This window comes from Lepisma saccharinum, chromosome 28 (genome assembly GCF_977018435.1).
Source record: "Lepisma saccharinum chromosome 28, izLepSacc3.1, whole genome shotgun sequence".
Classification (NCBI taxonomy): Eukaryota; Metazoa; Arthropoda; class Insecta; order Zygentoma; family Lepismatidae; genus Lepisma; species Lepisma saccharinum.
This window is the reverse complement of record NC_139256.1, coordinates 24,753,097-24,776,333: the sequence shown is the minus strand read 5'-3', so window position 1 is coordinate 24,776,333 and position 23,237 is coordinate 24,753,097. Positions and strand designations below refer to the sequence as shown.

Sequence of the window (23,237 nt, the reverse complement as noted above, 5' to 3'; positions counted from 1 at the left end):
AGCGTTGCCACTCCGCCTACAGGAACGTCCTAATCCACGTAATGGGCTTGCAATCAAAAAGTGCCGCGTTCAATACTCGGTGGAGGCACATAGTGGGCCATATCTCACTTTAAACTGGGGGTACAGCCCCGATTAAACTTTCTGTGTATAAAGTGGACTTAAACAAAATAAAACTCGAACTCGAGCGTATCAATACATGACAAATTTTCCAAGGTGATTTTCATGGACGAGGAAGTGGGTGGGGATAAACAAAACCTCCCACTGTCTTAACGGAATTCATGAACACCATTTTAAAAGTTTCTTCGCAGTGATGTGCCGTAGACTATAAGTTTACGTCTACATGCGTAAACTTATCTACGCGTAGATTACATAGCGTTGTAGTTTACATACACTTTCATGAAAGGAAAGTGACATTTTCAACTATATTGGTTCCTAACGAACTGAAAAGAATCCTATTTACAACAAAATTTCTATTCTCTTCTATCATCAACTATGGAAGAAGATAAATAGTATGCAAAAAACAACAACAGATGGCAGTCGTGCGGCAAGAGTGGTCTTTTCCCCATAAAACACTGGAATATTTCTATATTAGATTTCTTCCTAGGTGAGAAATTGTTCGGATTTGGAAGAAAGAGTATGAAAAGTTCTCCTTACACATCAGCAACTGATACGCAGTATATATTTTTAATTCCACGGCGCCCTTTGCTAAGTTATCAACTTCCGCCATGTAGTTTACATAGATTACGTAATCTACATGTATAAAATAGTCTACGTGTGGAATGTAGACAGACTATCGTTGTTTACGCGTAGACGCACATCACTGAGTATAAGGTGCATTTTTTAACGTTTCCCACTGTTGAGTTGCACTTTAACATATGACGAATGATCAAATATTTCATGGCCTGAAATTTAAAGGATCCGTTAAAAATATTAATGTTTTCCTCAACTTATTTCAGTTTTTTTTTCGAACAAATTTCATAGGGAGGAAAGGGCTTCTAGTCTGGTCGACGGTCAGCAACAACTATTGACCAAAAAATTGTAGACCTAACGAGATTAAAATAAGTAACAACATGGAAATAACATTTATCTCTCTCTCATATATACTCACACGAGTATACATTCCAAAATTTGCATGCAAGAGAAGAATGGGAAATTTCTTTCCCACTTTATGCTCAAATAGGCTAATCGGGACTGAACCTTCAGTTCGAAATGGAAAGCAAACCATTGTGCAATGTCTCCATGGACCTAACACACCCCTGAAGTGATATGTGTGATTGTGTGTGTGTGTGTATGTGTGATATTGGGTTTGTTATTGACACTACTCGACACTTGATAATGTTGCATTTGAATCCCACTGTACTATGTAGAAACTTCAGCAAAAATGCAGGATGCCTCTTAGGGTCAGTTTTACAAAGGTAAAACAGCGAGAGCCAAAAGGCAGAGCTGGCTCGATAGATTAGTTGATAGAGAAATGGGACGGTGCGTCAGAGCCCGGGTTCGAGTTCCGGTCGAGCCTGGCTTTTTAGCAGAAATTTTCACAGAAAGGCTATTTTTATTATTAGTTTTGGACATTTAGGAGGGGCAGTCTCCCTGTTAATTCGCCCGTACAAATGCCACCTTTCTCCAACCGTACCCCCGGTCCCAGGCCCGCACTCAGGGGAGAGTCCATTGGGGCTATGCCCCCTTTCTCCGTCGAGCTATGAAATATTTTAATGTGAACCTGTAAAATGGTTCGAAAATAACATGGACGATTTTTCTAATTTGTAAAATTTCGATTTTGTCATTGAATAAATGAATGGGTTTGTTGGCATACTCCAGAATTCTTCAGTCTGCAATATTGAGTAGTTTTATAACCATTCATGCAAGGCTAGCAGACGTCCCGATTTCGTTAGGACAGTCCATTGATCCCTGTCCCGACTTTTTTCGAAGTAGCCGTCATGCTTAAATGTCTCGCTTTTTTTTTGTTAACTCACGTTTAGACATGTTATCTATATAAATGAATTGATTATTATTACTAAATAAATTTGATCATATTACGTCTCATCCTCATCGTTGCGATTAGACTTGGCAGAACAGTGACATAAATAATGCAAATAATATGCTAATTCAATCAACCCAACAGCATTCAGGATCTTCTCTTTGTTTCACATTTTCGATTTTGCCGGTTTTAACTACACGTAAGCTAGATAATGAATACGTACTCTTCCTTATATCTTCTTTTTACCTATTCACGTAATAATAACAATACAATATTAATTTATTATATTATTATTTTCATATTATTATTAGTATTATTATTATTATTTCTGATACACTTTGTTCGGAGCGCCTAAATATATTTCTAAATACATACCTGCCCCCTCCCCAGTGATGTGCGTCTACGCGTAAACAACGATAGTCTACATTCTACACGTAGACTATTTCATACACGTAGATTAGGTAATCTATGTAAACAACAGGACGAAAGGTGATAACTTAACAAAGGGCGCCGTGGAATTAAAAGAAAATTATACTGCGTATCTGTTGCTGATGTGTGAAGAGAACTTTTCATATTATTTCCTCCAAATTCGAACAATTTCTCATCTAGGAAGAAACCTAATATAGGAAATATTCTAGTGTTGTATGGGAAAAAGACTACTCTTGCCTCACGACTGCCATCTGTTGTTGTTATTGCATATCATTTATCTTCTTCCATAGTTGATGATATAAGAGAAGAGAAATTTTGTTGTAAATAGGATTCTTTTAATTTCGTTATGAACCAATATAGTCGAAAATGTCACTTTCCATTGATGAAAGCCTTAAAAATCCCCACACCCCCTATACGCCTTCATGGCGTGGTGCTATGCACAGGGGAGCACTTTACCTTTTTTACCTTGAAAATTAATTTTAATGCACTTTAGATTGTCTACGTAGTCTATGTAAACTACAACCCAATGTAATATACGCGTAGATTACGTGTAGACAACGCATGTAGACGTAAACTTATAGTCTACGGCACATCACTGCCTCCCTCAAAAAATCTTAGGTGAAGGGCCTGCAATGAGATGAGAATGATTTTATTAAGCATATTGCCCTTGTAAATTTAAACATAGAAAAGTAAACTTCCTCTTTCAAATGTAAATATTATGAAACATCATTAGTATGGATAAATGATAATATTGTTTTTGTTACTATTTTTAATTTGTACCTCTTCATGCATAAAAAGCACAGATATATTGGTCAGCAACTTAATGAAATTAATGAACAATAAAAACGTGGAATAGCATGATGATGTAGCTATTAAGCCATATTTTCTTACACAAAATAACCATAGATGGCATGCAGTTATTAAAATAATAGATAACGTATTATCTTAAGAAATAGGAATGATAATTCACTCTCTGACAATACATTTTATTGCAAAATAATGTTCTTTACTCAAAAGTTAAAATCTAAATTGTGACTTATTTAATAGTTGGTTGACTAACGTCAGCTCCAAAATATCTCATGACTGACTATTATTACTAATGGTTCATAAGATTGAACTTCGGTAGATTAGTAAAGTAATATTATGTGTGTGTCTAATACATGTATCTTTGGTTTACCTAAACATCTACTTTACCATAATATACAGGGTGTTTCTAAAGGTCGTTTACAACGCTTGGGAGGTGATTCCTCACACGAAAACAAGCAAAAAGTCTAAGTTCCATTTTTACGACTGAGGCTTCGTTTCCGAGATAGGAGCCTCGCAAAAGGTGACAAAGTGAACGTCACACCTGACTGGGACGAATACTATAACAGATAGAGAGGCGGTTCCAAGGGAATCATAAAGGAATCGTATGTGCTCAGTCCGGAAGTCACTATGAAAAGTTCACTGTACGCATGCGCAATGGAGTCCTCAAAGGAATTGGGGATTTCCAGCAAGAACAATACATGGAAAGGGTATGTAACGCAGCAAGAAGGACCGTGACAATGGGAAATGATTTCAAGACAACACATCCCGACCTCAAACATCAAAACATGAGCACCGAACACAAAATCCGAAAAGTTGAGCACGGTTGCATACCCCAGTTACACGCGAGGAATGAACGAATCATGTCATGTGGCATACGAGAGACACATTACTCCACCAGGAGGAGGGAAAGGAAAACAAAATATCAGATGATTGCGACAACGTGTATTTTTACACGCGACAACTACGTAATATCCCCCCCCACACACACACAACAAACAACAAATGCTACAATGTCTTATGCACAGACAGTGCGTGTCACTGTACACCAACTGAAGATGTCACTTTCACCACACAAAGGGGGTGGGAGCAATACCAAGAGTGTTCTCACTGAGATTTGCCGAGGGCAATAATCACAGACGGTTTTCAAAATGTCTGCCGTTTACTTCTACGCAGAGATGACAGCGACGAATCAAGGATTGTCGAGTACGAGCAAACAAGCCAGGTGTATCTGCTACCGTCGCGGCGGCGACGTTGATGCGAGCAACGAGGTCCTCAGCTGATGTGACAGGTGTGTCGTATACGAGGGTTTTCATTTCTCCCCAGAAGAAAAAATCGAGAGGGTTGAGATCTGGCGACCTCGGTGGCCAAGGCACAGGCTCATCCCTACCAATGCACCTATTGCGAAACACGTCATGCAGGAAATGTCGTACATTACAATCGAAATGAGCTGGTGCACCATCGTGTTGGTACCACATTTCTTGTCGCAGTGCCAAAGGTACGGTCTCCAACAGTTCAGGCAGAACCTCACTAACAAATGCATGATACGTGCGACCATTCAGGCGAACAGGGAGAATGTATGGTCCAATTAAATGATCATGTACTATCCCGCACCACACATTCACTGAAAACCTGTGCTGGTGATGGGCCACAAAAAGTGCATGTGGGTTGTCAAAGTCCCATACATGACTGTTTCTACTATTGAAGACATCCATCCTGGTGAAAATGGCTTCATCTGTCCACAATTCGTTTGCCCCGAAGTGAAAGTTTGTGTCCAGCTGATGCAACAACCATTGGCAAAACTCCATACGAGGGCGAAAGTCACGAGGTAACAGTTCTTGTACTTTCTGCAGTTTAAAAGGGTGCATTCGTTCCTCTGACAACACTCGCCAAACATTCACATGAGACGTGTTTCGTGCCCGAGCGAGCACTCGCGTACTGGTGCCAGGATGTTCTGCGACCGCTGTTAACACATCTTCTGCAAACTGATGTGTGCGTACACTTCGGTGTCTTCCAACTTCTTGCCGCGGTGGTAACACTGACCCTGTTTCACGCAGTCGACTGTCCACTACCTGAAAGAAGGTGTGAGACGGTAAACGTCTATGTGGAAAGCGTTCTCCATAAAGACGCCTTGCCTCACGGCTATTACCACGTGCCTCCCCATACATGAGATGCATGTCTGCTAGCTGCTGGGTCGTATACGCAGCCATCTGTGTAATAGGGAGCTGGAACTGCAAAGTATTGTTGTTTTTCTTACACTGGCACACTGCACAAATTGGCCGTATCACCGTACGAACACCACAGACCAATTGTTGCAATACTTGACTTGCCCACTCCACCACGTCAACTTATTTCAATACAACATACTAGTACTCTTCAATGCTTATGATAACCTAGAGCGAACTGCTGATCATATCCAAGCACCTGCAACACGACTGGAACGACTGCCGGAGAGAACCAACCCTTCGAGCTCCTCTCGCGGGAACAGCAGTCATGAAGGTCAAACGTAGACTACGAGAGCCAGACTTGCCTGTGCAGCGTTTCCAAAACTGGTCTCTTTTACGTCACAATGACAGGGTGCGAACACTTTTGGTATTGCTCACCACTGCCTTTGTGTGGTGAAAGTGACATCTTCAGTTGGTGTACAGTGACACGCACTGTCTGTGCATAAGACATTGTAGCATTTGTTGTTTGTTGTGTGTGTGGGGGGGGATATTACGTAGTTGTCGCGTGTAAAAATACACGTTGTCGCAATCATCTGATATTTTGTTTTCCTTTCCCTCCTCCTGGTGGAGTAATGTGTCTCTCGTATGCCACATGACATGATTCGTTCATTCCTCGCGTGTAACTGGGGTATGCAACCGTGCTCAACTTTTCGGATTTTGTGTTCGGTGCTCATGTTTTGATGTTTGAGGTCGGGATGTGTTGTCTTGAAATCATTTCCCATTGTCACGGTCCTTCTTGCTGCGTTACATACCCTTTCCATGTATTGTTCTTGCTGGAAATCCCCAATTCCTTTGAGGACTCCATTGCGCATGCGTACAGTGAACTTTTCATAGTGACTTCCGGACTGAGCACATACGATTCCTTTATGATTCCCTTGGAACCGCCTCTCTATCTGTTATAGTATTCGTCCCAGTCAGGTGTGACGTTCACTTTGTCACCTTTTGCGAGGCTCCTATCTCGGAAACGAAGCCTCAGTCGTAAAAATGGAACTTAGACTTTTTGCTTGTTTTCGTGTGAGGAATCACCTCCCAAGCGTTGTAAACGACCTTTAGAAACACCCTGTATAGGTTAAAATAGCTGGAAGGGTATAACAAAAATATACGTACGTCAAGAATATTACTCCACTGTTATAGATTGATTGATAAATTGATTGAGTTTGTGTTTTAAGTCCACTTTATGCACAGTAAGGCTAATAGGGACTGGACCTACAGTTTAAAGTGGAGCCGGATGTGGCGTACACGGAGATTTTAAGGAGCGCGTAACTTCTGAACCTGTTGACCAATCCCGAAAAAGCTGTCATTTTTGGAATAAGCATCAAAGTTCTGTAAGTATACTGTATTTCGTCAAAATGGGGTGACATTTTCACAAAATTGCTGATGATTTGACGTGGAATGAATAACCCATGTATCTTATATGGTAAAACTCCATCACCAAATTTTAATAGGGATAATCAAAATATCTGATTGGGTGAGAGAATTCCTGGTATTGAATATTGAACATGTTGAACATTTGGTTTAAAAGTTCCGAAATACCAATTATGCCGAATAATAAGTAGTGTTGACAAAGTTTGATCATCCTAGCTTATTTCCGAGATACAAGCATTTGAAAATTCAGTGTTTTGTAAATAAGCATTTTTTAAGTACATAAAAATCAGTAAAATGTTATTTCTATCCAAAACCTATTGTATGGGAATAAAGAGAAAGGAAAGAGAAATGAAAATAAGTAACGACACAAAGGAAAGAAGGTAGCGAGATCTAGACAGAAGGATAAAGAGAAAAGAAGAGATATAAAGAAGCATGAAACGAAACAGGGAGGGAGACAGAGATGGAGAGAAAGAGAATTGAGACAAACAAAGAAACGAAATAAGAAAGAAAGTGGAACAGAAACGGCGAAGAAAAATATGGCTTTATCTTTACAAATGGTAAACAAAAATGCATAAGGAACACACATTAATACATCAATCAATACGTTTCTGGTGCATCAGACATATTTCATGCAATCTGTGTGCAGCATCATGATGAGATTGGGGATGTGGTGGAAGAAGAGTTGAGGTGATTGTGGGGCTGTGGAGGTTGAGATAAGGAGATTAGGATGCTGTGGAGGTTGAGATAATAAGATTGGGGTGCTGTGGAGGTAGAGATAAGAAGATTGGGGTTCTGTGGAGGTAGAGATAAGGAGATTGGAGTGCTGTAGAGGTAGAGATAAGGAGATTGGGATGTTGTGGAGGTTGAGATAAGGAGATTGGGATGTTGTGGAGGTTGAGATAAGGAGATTGAGATGTTGTGGAGGTTGAGATAAGGAGATTGAGATGCTGTAGAGGTTGAGATAAGGAGATTGGGGTGCTGAGGAGGTTGAGATAACAATATTAGGGTGCTGTGGAGTTTGAGATAAGGAGATTGGGGTTCTGTGGAGGTTGAACTAAGAAGATTAGGGTGCTGTGGTGGTTGAGATAACAAGATTGGGATGCTGTGGAGGTTGAGATAAGGAGAATGGGGTGCTGTGGAGGTTGAACTAAGAAGATTAGGGTGCTGTGGTGGTTGAGATAATGAGATTGGGGTGCTGCGGAAGAAGAAATACGGAAATTAGCATTGCGATGGAGAAGGGATAAGGAGATTGGGAGTGTGGTGGAAGAGGAGATAAGGATATTGGGGATTGCGGTTGAGGAAGAGATAAGATTGGGCGCACTGTGGAGCAAATGTTAAGGAGATTGAGAGTTCCTTGGCAAGAGAGAGAGAGTAAGCTTGGAGACTGGAGAAAGAGCACTAAAAATAAGAAAGATTGGAAAATGATTGCCAAAGAGAGCGGAGAGAAAAAAGTAGATTACATGTTGATGAACCAAAATACTAATCAAGAAGGATCGGAAGTAGATGGTTGGAAAGGCCTAGGATTTTGTTAGTAGTACCAAGGTACATAGATAAACCTCACGTATCATCCAAAGTATTGTTCGCACTTGAACAAAACACACACTTTGGCCAATTACAGATCTAGCACGAAAGTTTAGAAAGCAGATACCGTATCTAAACACCTCTATGACGTACCATAAGGAGACCTATATCCAGAAAATTGCTTCAGTCGGTCCGTTTTGAATAACAAAGCTGAAAACAATAAAGGATCTGGAGAAGGAACAATGAAAATTATATTGCCGTCCTTAAACGAGAGACTCTGTCCCGCTCTAGCCATTTAGTCATGTTAAAGCTTGATACAGGCATGAGTTTACACTTGAAAATAACTTAATGCCATGGCCCATTATTTGATTGCTTTGCGCGGGTGAGTCTCTCAACAGAGAAAATTCCGAGTAATGCTTACTCTCTCGTGAAATATAATGCACGAGCCATGCAAAGGAACTATAAACCATAGCAAGTTTATAAGACGCTACGTTTAAGCAACTTTCTATTCCGTTTCTTCATCCTCAACACTTTCTATCTCAAACGTTCTTCATGAACCGTTGATTTTGGCAATAAATGTTTACCATTATCATGTAGATGACTATGGACGCAGTTATTTTAAAGTATTTTTCTTGATTGATAGCAGTAAGCTTTCATCAAGCCACATTTCACACGTGTGATTTCATCATTTTTGGATTATTATATATTTTTTTAACAGAACAGGCAGGGAGGGTTCTAAAGATCTGGGTTAATCTTTATTGTTTTTTATTATATGTAATTAACAGCTGACCAGCAATTAGGTATAATGGTTAATTAATATGTTCTTGTATGTGTGTTCTTAGTTGTTAGGGCGTCTGACTTCCATGCGAAAGACCCGGGTTTGATCCCCGGCGGGGGAGAACCGGGAGTTTTTCCACCTGTTCAAGGGGCTCCTTCGCCAACCCAGCGTCGTATGTCGTATAAAGTGGGTACCTGGAGGAAACTCTGGGGAATAAAGGCGGCCAGAGGCGTGGTGCTAATCACATCACCCCCATCTTCGTCCGTGATCAAGAAACTAACTTCACACCCGCATATGCCTTCATGGCGTGGTGTAAAGCACAGGGGAGCACTTTACTTGTTTATGAGTGTTCATATACCGAATTGTAGAAGACTTGTAGGAAGGCAAAGACGAAGATGGAGTGATAACGTTGAGATGGACCTAAAGGAAATCGGTAAGGATGGAATAGATTGGATTGGTCTTGCCCAGGATAGGGACATGGAAAGCTTGTGTTGCTGCAGCCATAAACTTTCGTGTTTAAGAATTCTATTATGTATTTGTTGAAGATTAGATTTCCCTAAGCTATCGCAGAAGAGGGCTCTCATAAAAAAAAAACGTCTCAAAGGACAATTCTGCAAGAGGGACTTTCTATTGCCAATCAGGCTCCTTCCTATAAAGGCATCAGTTTTGCACCACAGGGAGATCAGATCTGACCAGTTATTAGGAGGGCGATAAATAACTTTTGTGGCTGAGAGCAATGGCTACCCACCGGGTAGAAAAGCTTTGCATATAAGGGCTCATCATAATGCCTAGCAGGCTAAGGAGAAGAATGGTGCTACGTAAGGAAAACGCACTACAACACCCCACAAATTCAGCTATAGAAGGCTGCGTTGCTGATTGGTTGAGGGTAGGCTCGAAGAAATAGTTATGTTAATTCTGTAATAATGGAAGTGTCAATGGCGCAAGCTACAGGTACACATTTATTGATTTAGAGATTTGATTGTTTTGAACAATGCACCTGTGAAACGATTGTAAATAGAAATAGGATATAATAAACCCTAAGATAATCATCTACAGAGATAATGTTATGAAATGACGATACACTCCTTAAGCAAGGTACTGCCGATTAACATATTCTGTAATTTTGTATTGTTGAAGGGTAGGGTGTCGTATATTTGACCTGTTGTAAAGTTCCGGTGATTGTATATCTGCTCTCAAGGTACCGTGGAAGATGTGTGGAAGGAGAGACATTGCCTAGTAGAGGTAACAGCAAGAGGTTAAAGGGCCGGTAAAGAAGGTGGACAGATCAGGGGTACAGCATTGCTCGCCAAAGGAAGAGATAAGCATATTGGTGTCAGAGGTGGCCACAAGGGGGATTCATGACGCGTCTGCGTGACGGGATTTTTTTGGGGGGGAACAAAATTTTATAGTTTAGATACTAATTCCATCACACAAAAATTGGGTGGGTGTCGTCTTGTTTGACTTGTTATTGATGTTTAGTTATGGTTATTATGTGCAGTTTTTCTACCTATCTGTGGGCGATGGGGTTTAAATGAGACACCACCAGTGATGTGCGTCTACGCGTAAACAACGATAGTCTACATTCTACACGTAGACTATGTTATACACGTAGATTACATAATCTATGTAAACAACATGGCGAAAGGTGATAACGTAGCAAAGAGCGCCGTGGAATTAAAAGAAAATTATACTGCGTATCAGTTGCTGATATGTGTGGAGAACCTTTCATACCCTTTCTTTCAAATTCGAACAATTCTCACCTAGGAAGAAACCTAATATAGGAAATATTCTAGTGCTTTATGGGGAAAAGACCACTCTTGCCTCACGACTGCCATCTGTTGTTGTTTTTTGCATACTATTTATCTTCTTCCATAGTTAATAATAGAAGAGAAGAGAAATTTTGTTGTAATTAGGGTTCTCTTCATTTCGTTAGGGACCAATATAGTTGAAAATGTCACTTTCATTTCATGAAACCCTTGAAAATTAATTTTAATGCACTTTAGATTGTCTACGTAGTCTATGTAAACTACAACCCAATGGAATCTACGCGTAGATTACTTGTAGACGTAAACTTATAGTCTACGGCACATCACTGGACACCACCTCTTATGACTTTAGAATCAGTTTGGAAGTTGTGTGTGTGTGGGGCGGGGGTGTTAAGAATAACGTTCACTACACTAATAATGGCAGTGACAGTGAGCCTGAGCAGTTCTGTACGTTTTATGTTAGCAAACAAGAAAGTGAGCCGTGCTTTTCCTTTCTTTAGTATTTTAATTTCAACTGCAATGAAAGGTTACGAATGTCATGCGCCTTTTGATTGTTGGCATCTCGGCCAGTGTTAAACGATATCTGGTGTTTTCTTTGGGGTTGTACCGAGTCAGTTGTTGAATGATTTCAGGCACTATTTGTTTCTTGTAAGTTTTCCTGTGCTACGACTGACTGGATAAATTGTAAAATATGTCAGATTTGTTTGTGTGTGGTGGGGGAGGGGAGGTTATGATGAAAAATTCATTTGGGGGAGATTTTTATGAACGACTTTTGGGGGGTGCGATTGGGGGTGTGATTGAGCAAGAGATACTACACTAGTCAAAGTTTGAAAAATTATTCACATTTCTATACACTAGTAACATCAGTTCAGTGAAGGTCTAAGAAGACGAACGAACTACTTTGGTACGTTCATAATTATCGGAAATTATTGAAATCATAATCTAAGCAAATACACTACAGATTCATTCTAAGCACTTTCCAAAACAGGAGTGAACACTGAACAGGCCACACAAAGCAGGAGAAATAAAGAGAGCGTTACCCATCAATAATATTACGGCTTACTTATATCAATATTTTAATAACAACGAATAATTTATATCAAAGTCAACTACACTAATATTTCTAAATTTTATTTCCAATATAAAAAATGCAGATTCTAGAACATTGGTCTCAGTTTGCTTGTGCTGTTATGTTCTAACTTGTTAAATTATGTGGTGCCATCTCTTATGTTGTTGTATAATTAACTCATCCGTTGGAATGATGTTTGTGACGAAAACACTTTAAATATATATCTATATAGTACAGGGTGTCCATAAAATATCTTTACAACTTTAGACATGTTTCGTCAAATCTGCGTCACTTGGAAAATAAAAAATAACTTTATGAGTTTTCTAGTCACATGTTGAAAACAGTTTGTCATTATCTAGTATGGTTTTCAAGTTATTCGTCTAAAGTTGTAAAGATAATTTATGGAAACCTTGTATATTATTATTACAGTATATAAAAATAGTGTATGTATGTTTGTTCCGGCATAACTCTCGAACCCCTCGGGCAATTTCAACCAAACTTGCTACACATATGACTTATAATCTGGAAAGAAATACTATGGGGTAAGACACCCCTGACACCACTAGAAGTGGGGGTGGGAAGGGGGTAACATCGAAAACGACCGATATCCATAGCTTTCGGGGTCTCTAAGATGAATAGTGACACTCCCAATGCCGTTCAATTTATTAATTCTTGCTCCTGGAGGTGACACTGAAAATGTTTATAATCAAGTTTTGAGTTGAATTAATATTTTAGTGAATTTGTAAAAGATTTTACTTTATAATTTCTATACTGTACTTATACTTTTAAATACCTGTAAATAAAATTAGTTACATTTTACACTATAGTTAGAATTCATTATTTTCCTGTCTAATAGAAGATTGGGATAAATAAATACCAGGGCAACGCCGGGTATTCAGCTAGTAATAATATAATTAATAAATAACAAGAATAATAAAATACAGTTCTATGACTGAGGGTCAAGACATGATATCTTACTTTGCACCCTGAGAAAAAATCTTGCGAGCGCCCTTGTTGAAAATACTGATTAATATTAGTGTGTGAGTGCATTCCATTCAAATTATAAGCATAAATTTTTCCTGAGTTTTGCTCCAAAGTATTAAGAAAATCACGTCAGAATATAAGAAGACCTGTAATCACAAAATACAGTTTTTAAAATAATATTGCTAAAAGAATATCATGGGAACTTCGAATGTTGCATAACTTCCAGGATGATTAGACTACGCGGAAGTGACATGTGGCTATTTCCGGACAGCGCGAACCATTAAAACGCCAGAAAAATATCAGCCAGTATTTGTAAGTAAAATATATTGATATCGGTATTTGCTCAGCCCTATTGATTTTACTTCCCTTTACGCCACTTTTGGCTAATCGCGAAGATGAGAATAGATGTTGATGAAGGATGAAGGAATAGTCAGAAACATATGGTCACTCAGTACACAACAGAAACCCTACTGGTAGTGAGTCCAGTCGCCAAAGCCTCCTTCGCCTGTAAGATTACATTTACCGGTGATTCAGTTTTTAAAATATATTTATGGTTCACGAAACTGCTATGTATAATCATTATCTCACATTATACATGTTGAAACATTCAAATTTAAATAAAAACTGTTACTTTCCGGTTTTGTAAATTAACAGGTACAGTGTTAAATTTTTAACGGTAGAGTACTGTAATTATACGGTAAATTCTAACAGTGTATTTCATCAACGGCATCAGCATTCATTCTCATAGTCACAAGAAGTTATCCTCGTTGTGGCTACTCTATTGACAGTGGGATCCATGAGTATTACCGTGCAAATAGTCCATCACCATGTTCGTGCACTTTATATCACCCACTAAGAGCTTCAAGAATTAGAAGAAAACCCAAAACAAGCTGTTGACAACTTCTGTACCAGCATACATTAAAAACACATAGGATGTGTGAGAAAAATTAATGAAACTAGTCATGGACAATTTGCCGAGCAATTACTAGTGGATTCCACTGTACGTACACATACGAAGCACTAACTAAATATACCATCTACAGCTGCGAAAGCATGAAGTGCACTGTAACACACGTCATTCGATCTGCACGACTTCAAATGCCGTTCCTGGTGCATTGTGTTGACGGAAATACACGCCATAATCCGTGCCATGTTCCTGCATGTTTTCGTGGTAGATACGAGCAATCTTTTTCAAGCGAAGCGTCACGCTTGCGCACAGTAATCCTACACCACGACATGAAGAGAGATCCGGTTGGTGTTTGTACGTCTTTAATTTCTCGCTTCGGATCTCGCGAGATTCATACAAGTGCAGCAACACAATTGCTAGTCTCAAGTGGCTGATCACTGTGAAAACAACAGCGAAAAAAGAGCCAGGTTTCTTGCTGCACAAGCCACCAGGATAAGAACTTTGAAACAAGCTGAACATTGATTGTCTATAGAAGCACGTGAGAGGTACACACATGTACACGAGACTCACAATTGAGCATGGTTTGTGAAAGTGAGGTGGTAGATACTGCATGCATGTACCGGTTTCACAAAGAAAAAGCCGCTGAGATGACAAGATCTGTCTTCCTCGGGGAGGAAAGTGTTGAACTTTCATTTCTATGCCTTTATGGAGTTGGTGTAATGTTGAACTGCTCATTACAAGACGGAATATGCCATTGTTCCAAGAAACACGTAACAGCACATCTTAAATTTCCCACAATACCTCATACAATAAATTTGTTTTGTATGTACTTAGCGGATGTAGCTTGCGCACTTGTCGGCGGTGTCAAGGGGGACCAAAGTGGGCTCTAACCCACCCGAATGACGCTGACCATCCTTCTCAAAAAAATATATTAAGCTACAGAAAATAATTAAAATCTTTGGAAAACTTGGAACAATACAAATCTGCGTATCATGGAGGCCTGTCTAACATAACGTTTACACATTATTCAATATAATATTTGAATTGTGCAATAATATTTAAGTTTCCTATTAATTATTGAATAATAAAATCTTCTTTGGATTGCATAATAACAAAGCGAATATGAAAATATATATTTTTTAGGTTACAGCCCACCTGACCTCCCCCCCACACAAAATATTCTTGCAACGTCCATGGTTTGGTGTGCTGTTGTATAATATGTAAAATATGCCATTATTTGTTTAAAATCTATCCTAAATTAGTTGATTCATGTGTTTTATTTTGTTTCGCTTTTCTGCCACCTTTCGATAATTGTGACAATGGGGATGGAAGGTGATAAGATGAAATGTATGAAAGGACAATCACAGACATACATGGACAGAACACAACACGAGTCCCACAGAGTATTATACTGGCTGTGAATCCAGACGCCACAGCCTCGTTAGTTTGCAGCAATGTAGTCCAAGGTGAAAGAGAGATTAACCCTTCTAAAATATTTGTCTAAAGAATTTAGCATAACTGATGGTGGGGGTGAATGACATCTTTTAACTGATTCGAACACCAAAAGTATTTTTGAATCAAATTAAATTTAAAGATCTTAATACGTTACTGCTAAAGAGATAGGTTAGGAAGTTAACAAGGAGAAAACTAAATATATGCTTACAGGTCGAAACCAAGTGTTAGGTAATAATCAAAATCTAATTATTGATAACAACTCGTTTGAACCAGTTTCCAAATTCAAATGCTTAGGAGTAATATTAATAAATGAAAATTATATTAAAGAGGAAATAAAAAGTAGGCTCAATTCAGGAAATGCATGTTACTTCTCTCTTCATAAACTTTTGTCCTCTCGTTTAATATCTAAGAAACTAAAAGTTAAAATATACAAAACAGTAATTTTGCCTGTAGTATTATATGGGTGTGAAACTTGGTCCCTTACATTGAAAGAGGAACACAAATTGAGTGTATTTGAAAATAAGATCCTTAGGAAAATATTTGGACCTAAAGAGATGAGGAGACAGGTGAGTGGAGAAGGTTGCATAATTTAGAACTACATAATTTGTATTCATGTCCAGATATTATTAGAATGATTAAATCAAGAAGACTTAGGTGGGCAGTCCACGTGGCACGAATGGGAGAGGAAAGAGGAGTTTACAGGATTCTTGTTGAGAAACCTGATGGTAAGAGACCTGTAGGAAGGCCAAGACGAAGATGGAGGGACAACGTTGAGATGGACCTAAGGGAAATCGGTAGGGATGGAAAAGAGTATATAGATCTTGCTCAAGATAGGGAAAGATGGAAGGCCTGTGTTGCTGGAGCCATGAACCTTCGGGTTTAAGAAGGCTAGAGAGTTAGTTAGTTAGTTAATACGTTACTGCTAAGTAGTTTGATTTGTCCAGAAGACTCTGCATTTGATAATTCCCGTTTACCCCTGTTTTTTCGCCGTTAGTTTTAACTTCTTGTATTACTCTAGAATCTCTATATATTTAAACTATTATTGTAACTGTATTAGACCACTATAATTTTGCAGATTACCTGTAATTGTTGACAAACATTAATTTACTGTTATATTCTTTCTCTTATTATTTCTCGGGTTTCATTATGGGAAACCAACTTTTCAGCGACTGTGTTTGGGCTCTCAACTATCACGCATTGTTACAATTTAAACAATAGAGAACAAAAGAAATTCTATGTTTATGTACGGAAAGACGTAACGCTCGTAATCTCTCGAAAGTACCCATGAATGTATACAGTACCATGCATGGCTTATTATACTGTTCTGGATGTACCAGATATGAACTGTAAAATAAAGCCGAAATGCAGGCCGGGAGGATATGATGATTAAAGAAAGATTGAGGAGGGTTCATTGATCTTCTTCCCCAAAAGACATCGGTGTTTTCATGGCTTGGTTACCCATATCTGTAATTAAAAACTGCAAGTTGTAAGAAATCAGCAAATATATCACATGTCTCAACCTCGAAAATTCGCGGACCTCCCCGATGGCGTAGTGGTAGCGTCCTCGCCTTGTAATCAAGGGGCCCCGGGTTCGATACCCGGTGGAAGTACATAGTGGTTCGGATCCCACATTAAACTGTAGGTCCAGTCCCGATTAGCCTTACTGTGCATAAAGTGGACTTAAAACACCAAATCAATCTGGGCGGGAAGCGAGTATATAACCCAGATCGTCTCCTGATAGACAACTCAAGCCCCAGATATTGGTAAACTTCAAATTTGGAACATTGACAATTGGTCTTTAATTGACTTTGCCAAATATGCTTTTGTATATGGGGTGGTGAAATGAAATTTGCCCCACTCACAGCCCTCAGGAGCCCATTCAAAGCATCGGATTGCGGTGAAACTTGGTATGGAGACCAGGGAAAAGCGAATGCTGATGAAAAAAAGTAGTTCAGATTTTCATCACCAGGTGGAAATGTGGCACTGTACTAACACCCAGAAGTCTGATATGCAAAACGTTATTTTTAGTATTTGACAGTACAGCAGTATTCAATATGTTCTCCCCAGGATGTTGTTCACTGTGCACCAGATTTTAGCGCCACATTTCCACCTGGTGGTGAAAATTTAAACTATTCTTGTCGTCATTCGCTTCCCCATGGTCTCCATAGCCTCTGTACCATGTTTAACCGCAATCCCGCCTTGAACAGTCACCAGAGGCTCCGAGTACGTCAACTTTGATTGAACCCGGTACATACTTTGGTATATATATATTTGGGTGAAGTATACTGAATTCCATATTATGTTTTATCGTTTCAGTTTTCCGTCGTCGTATTCACCCTTTCTGCGATCGCCATCTTTGCAGACAATGCAGAGGGAAAAGCCAAGGAACAACACCCAATAGCCAGCAATGCTGACAGCGGATTGGCTGGCCAAAGGCGCACAATAGAAGATGACTCTGTGGCGAGCGAGAATGGCCAGAACTTCCGCGTCGCACTGCCGGGATCCAAAGACACCTCAAAGGAACACATTTCCACTGATCTTCACAAAGAATATAGCAAGAACACTCATAAATTACACTCAGACAAGGAGCACGCAACAGCTCTTGTACCAGCCTCTACATACAGGCCGCTGCTTCTGGGCGTGTCCGAGATAGGAACCGGGGGCTCTAAGGTTGCTAGGGAACTGAGTAATCAACAAGGAGTACTGGGGTACAGAGGACCGCACAAGTTTCATAATGATGGTGTAGAGCTTCGTAAGAGTGAAACAAGATCTCAAGTCCAACACAGCGGGCACAAGAGGATAATTCCTTCCCCAATCAGTTATTCGACTCTAGACTTCGGAGCAAGTAACACGTTTACGTCACAAACATCGCAAGGTGCAGGTCAAAGAAGTAATTACTCTCCAAGAGTTCAGGGGAGCTTTGAAAGCTCTGAGCAGGAGACACACAATGTCCCTCAAGTACAACCAGTGCAGCACTCCAGTGACGGGCATCAAGGTAGAAGCGGTAGTAATCAGAACGCAGCGATTCAAATAACCAATGTCCAGAAGGTACCTCACAAGGACATCCGACAACTGGTTTACAACATATTCCAGCAAAGGGGATACAGCGGTGCTGCCATACAACCCCTGATCAACAAGGTTAGCCAACAGGTTTCGAACCAAGACCACAACGAGCCATCTGGCGGGACAAGAACCAACTACATAGTGGCTGCCAACCAACAACCTACTTACATTCGACCTAACCAAAGGATTCCTCCAAATCATATCCCCGACAAATCCAACAATTTGGGCTATACGGTTGACATAACTCAAAAATCTAACTTCAACCAGATAAAATCTGATCGTATGTCTGGAAATATATTCTCAACCGCACCCCAGAGTAGAAGGGAGGAGTTCAGCGGATCAGGCACACATGCTGTCGGGTACACTTTTGGAAACCAGAATCTTAACTCCCTCGCACCTTCAACGGCAGACTTCGGTGGTAGTCATCACGGTGCTGGTCCAGTTAAGGTCTATTATACATCCCCTGGACATCTGAATGGTGGTAAGCAGGAAGCAGGATACATAATAACAAGTGGCAACTCGGACTTTAGTGATAACAATGATGGACAAGAGTATACAGGAAACTCTAATTATGGAAGAAGTAATGGACAGAGCTTTACAGTTAGCAGCGCATACAGAGTTGGGAGTGTATCCAACAGTCCACTCGGTTTGACAAGGAACCAGGGGTCGTATGAGAATGAAGGAACGCAGCCAGTGCTATACACTGCAGGACAAAACGTACAGCCAGTCGCTTACACCGGAAGGCAAGGCAACTCAAAGTCAGGAAGAACTGTTAATATATACAGCGCCAGTGCACAGAGAGAGACTAATGAGTCTCCCCAGTCCGTTCCCTTAAGGGTAAGAGCCGAGGCTTTGCAACAGGGGCGGCAATTCTCGTATCCTGTTGCCTCAACTGGACAAGAGGCGGGAATCGTACAATATAACTATGCCGATGGTTCTGGTGACGAAGGTCAAGGTGCTGGTTCGAGGCCTGTACTGCTGCAAGCATTCAGAGACAGTGGCGCATCTGGTAAAATACCTATCTTCGCCCTGACTCCATCCCAAAGCGGAAACCAGGGCAATGTCCTTGTGCAAGTGAACCCAAATGTTGTTCGGGTGCCAATTTACACCAATGGTGGATCTCAGAAACTGGTTCCGGTTCAATCTAACTCCATTGTTAGTCATTCAGGGCCTCAGAGGCTCCAGTACAGCAACTACCAGCCAATCAGAGGATCAGCTACCGAAGGAAGATACACCCAGAGCAAAGGACCACGTGACAACGGAGGTTTTGTTCTAGGAAAGGGTTTAGCTTCACCACCGGAGGAGCTGTCCATCAACTCAGACATTTCCGTTGCTGTACAAAATGTTCCTCACGTAGTTAATCAACATGCACCAACGGGTGGCGGAAGTTATCGTACAATAACGGGGGATGGCCTGTGAGTCACACGTAAGTACTATGGTGTTGTAATTACGGCTGAGCCGATACCAGTTTGAACCGATACCGATACTCTTACCGATACTCACATGTGTGTGTAATGATTATTATTACATTTTATACGTATGCATTTCTGACGGGGAGCGATGAATAAATTAACCCACCAAAGAATGCTCTGTTGCAACGACGCATCTCAACTTTACAGTATTTTTTATATCAGTCACAATCGATCAGATGTTTCAAATATGAGAGAAATATTAAGAGAAGCTAAGAGCGAGGCGATCGTGTCGTCGTCCCCTCCCCCTCCAATGTTAAAAAATGAGATTACACGTCTTCAACCTCCTCTAAATCTAAGGGATCACGCTTCCCAAACTTACATTAAATCATCCGTGAACACCAGAATAATTGGCGATTTACCAGCCCCGGACACAACGTCTAAAACAGTAAAGCTGTAATGTAAAACCAATCTCGTCTCTTGTTTGTCCTTCAACATAGAGCATAAAAATTAGTAAACGAAATGTAAGGAGAATGAAAACTTACCAGGCGATTGACTTCAGTACAGTGATTACCAACGTGTCTTTGCTTTCGACATGTATACTTTAGGCAAATTATTTCTATAAGAAAATGCATAGTTCTATCCCTTGGCGTGGAAGAAAATCCAAACTCATCACTACACTTTCCAGAAAGTAACTGCCAACTCTCGTGCAAAGAAAATTATTCCCTTGCCGCGTTCCCTGTGCCGCAGCACACCTGCTGAAACCTGGTTATCCAGGTCGGGACAAGCAAAAATCTAAAGTTGGAAAGGAAAAGAGAATTAGCCCAGGTATTTGTACTATGTCTGAGACACGTCCACCACTTTGATGGGCGATAACCTTTTTGACTGCGGGAAGTCTCTAGAGAAAGAAGTGTCTGACAAACACCAAAGAAATTGGTAGGATTAGACAGAGGTGGATCGTTGGCTTTCGGGACCTCATCGAGGTTATTGTTACACGAGACCGCTCCTGTACGAACAAAGCCTGATAGACTTCGAAGAGACCTAAACAGAAGCAGCGAACTTCTAAGGGGATAATTTCACGTTACGCTTAACTGTGAGTTTTACCTGCGTATGAATCTTTGTGTCACGTACTTGCTGTTCACGGAAACTTGAGTACAGGTTCATTTAAGAAATGCACAAATATTTTTCCTTCTTCTTTTGCAAAACCAAAGATAAGTTAGAAAAGGAGAACGAATATTTGTAAAGGAACAAATGTTGGCTTTCGCAGCACTTCTAACGACTGAAAAACAATGGTATCTCCTGGTATCGGTGCAAAAATTTCAACCGATGCTTAAGTTGTGCTTTGCCGATGCATCGGCACTTAAATATATATTGATATAATCAAGCCCCTTAAACCCAAACGATATTACAATAGATTGTGAATGCAGGAATGTATTTTAACTTGTATTACCCACTATTCAGTTCTGCAAAGGAAGGTACAGCTTTAATCATAAATTCATGAGAAATCCCAAAGAGCGGACAGAACAAAGCATGTTTTAGACGAAAGCAATTCCATTCAGCATTCACACAATGATTCTGTTATAATGAACGTTACAGTAAATGAAAATGACTTTCTCACATGGAAGAGAGCTCTGTGGTGCCATCTCTTGACGTTACACTGAAATTCTCGATGCAAATGTGAAAATTACTTTTGTGACTGTCAATTGTTAGATTTTACTCCCCTACGTTAGAAAATGTCAATATTGAATAGCATATTGAGAACTTTTGTTCTTTTATTGTAATACGGGATAAGAGAATCATTCAAATCGCACAAAAACTTTCAAACTTAATTATTAAAGTTCTGGCCATAATCACGTTTAAGACATGCTTAAAACACTAGTCTTATCCTATCTGTGTCTGTTGTTAATCAGTCTGCCTGCTACTTTTTCCACATACATCCCGTCAAATTGTAAGATGTATGCAAATGATAATATTATGGTGTATAGTGATTTTATACCGTATACAGGGTGTACCAAAAGTGATAGCGCACACTGAAACGGTGAAAAGTACACGATAGTTGAAGCAAAAAAAGTATCTGTAAACATGAGGTAGAGAGATAGAGTCGAATTACTTTCGGAACATCTCCAGCGGACTGCGCGAGTCTGTCTAGCGAGCCTTGTGGGCGTGTAGAACCTGAGAAAGGGGCTTAGCGATAGGTTCTGGGTTGGGATGACGTTGGTTAATTGGCTGCTTCGAGAGTTGTGACTCGTTCCGAAGCTTCAAATGTATAACTGCCAAAGATGTTACGAAAATAATCTCCCTCTAATTGCGAATGCATTGTTACGATCCACCACTAATTGTTTGTACGCATCGTATGTTTTTTCACGCGTGAGGTGCCATAGATCTGCTTAGTAAGGTCTTAAAAGAATTAATAGATTCACCTCGCTAGACATTACTGCTGATGTTATTACCAAGGACTATTGTACTGTACAGTAGTGTTCAGTATTAACCAAATAAACCTCGGAGTGAGCAAGGAGATAAGCGTAAGATGTGTACAAACAATCAAGTCAGTGGCAGTTCGTAACCATTAGCAAATATTCAAGTACAATTGCTTCTACTATTGTGTACCATTCACAATTTCAGTTTGCGATATCACTTCTGGTTCACCCTGTATGTGCATTGTACTATGCATGTTAAAATGAATACACTTGATTGGTTTCTAAAGAAACTTATAACATAATTATGCATATTGTTGTACATTCTATGAATAACATTGTTCTTTCCCTGAAATTTCATATAATTCTATTGCTCATATGGTCTCAAGAAACAAGTAATATAATCCTAATTTTAATTTACAAAAAAGGAACAGCGTTTAATGTTAGTTATTGACTATTGTTGCAAAGCAAGCGTATGAATAAATATCATATTTAATATGTTCGAAGTTCTGTCCTTACATGTACAACTTACAAAAAACGAAGACATGTAATAACTCATTATTATTATTGAACATTTGTGTTTATCTTTCAGGTGTTTTAAACTTCATTCTGCATAGACTGCCTCGCACGTCATCAATAGCATCATCATCATCATCATGTTCATTAAAAGAAAGTTGTTTGTTGAATACACCTGTTCCTATTACGGCTTCTGGTTGTTCTCTGTGTTAAATAAATAGTTTCTTTTTTTAAAAAAATAGCGTTTTATTGCAAAATTATTGTAAGATAAAAGCAATAAGGTATGTGTGAGAGGAGTTATGGCATAATTCTGTTGAGCGCTGAAGTGCACTTTACATGAAAGCTACCAAATCAACAAACCCCCGTTCCCAACCATCTCAAACAAGAAAAACTTTATAAAAACGTGCTTTTTCAGCCAAATTTGCATTTTTTCAATACTAAACTTTCTATTTTTGAGAAATTAAAAAAAATAATTTTTAATTTTGTTAAAAAAATTATGCCCCCCGCCATTTTTTTTTTGGATGTGTGGTAAAAGTTTTAAGATGGAATGAAAA

General features: G+C 39.6%; 1 protein-coding gene across 1 annotated transcript in view; it reads left to right on the top strand.

Moving 5' to 3' along the window:
- Positions 1–22,889, top strand: part of LOC145980787 (uncharacterized) — a 28,989-nt gene extending 6,100 nt beyond the window's left edge. Inside the window, exons 2-3 of the mRNA XM_083113869.1 lie at positions 17,598–19,770; positions 22,760–22,889. Coding sequence (XP_082969995.1) covers positions 17,598–19,763 — 2,166 coding nt within the window. The 3' untranslated portion in view covers positions 19,764–19,770; positions 22,760–22,889. The remainder of the gene's footprint in view (positions 1–17,597; positions 19,771–22,759) is intronic.
- Positions 22,890–23,237: the final 348 nt, after the last annotated feature.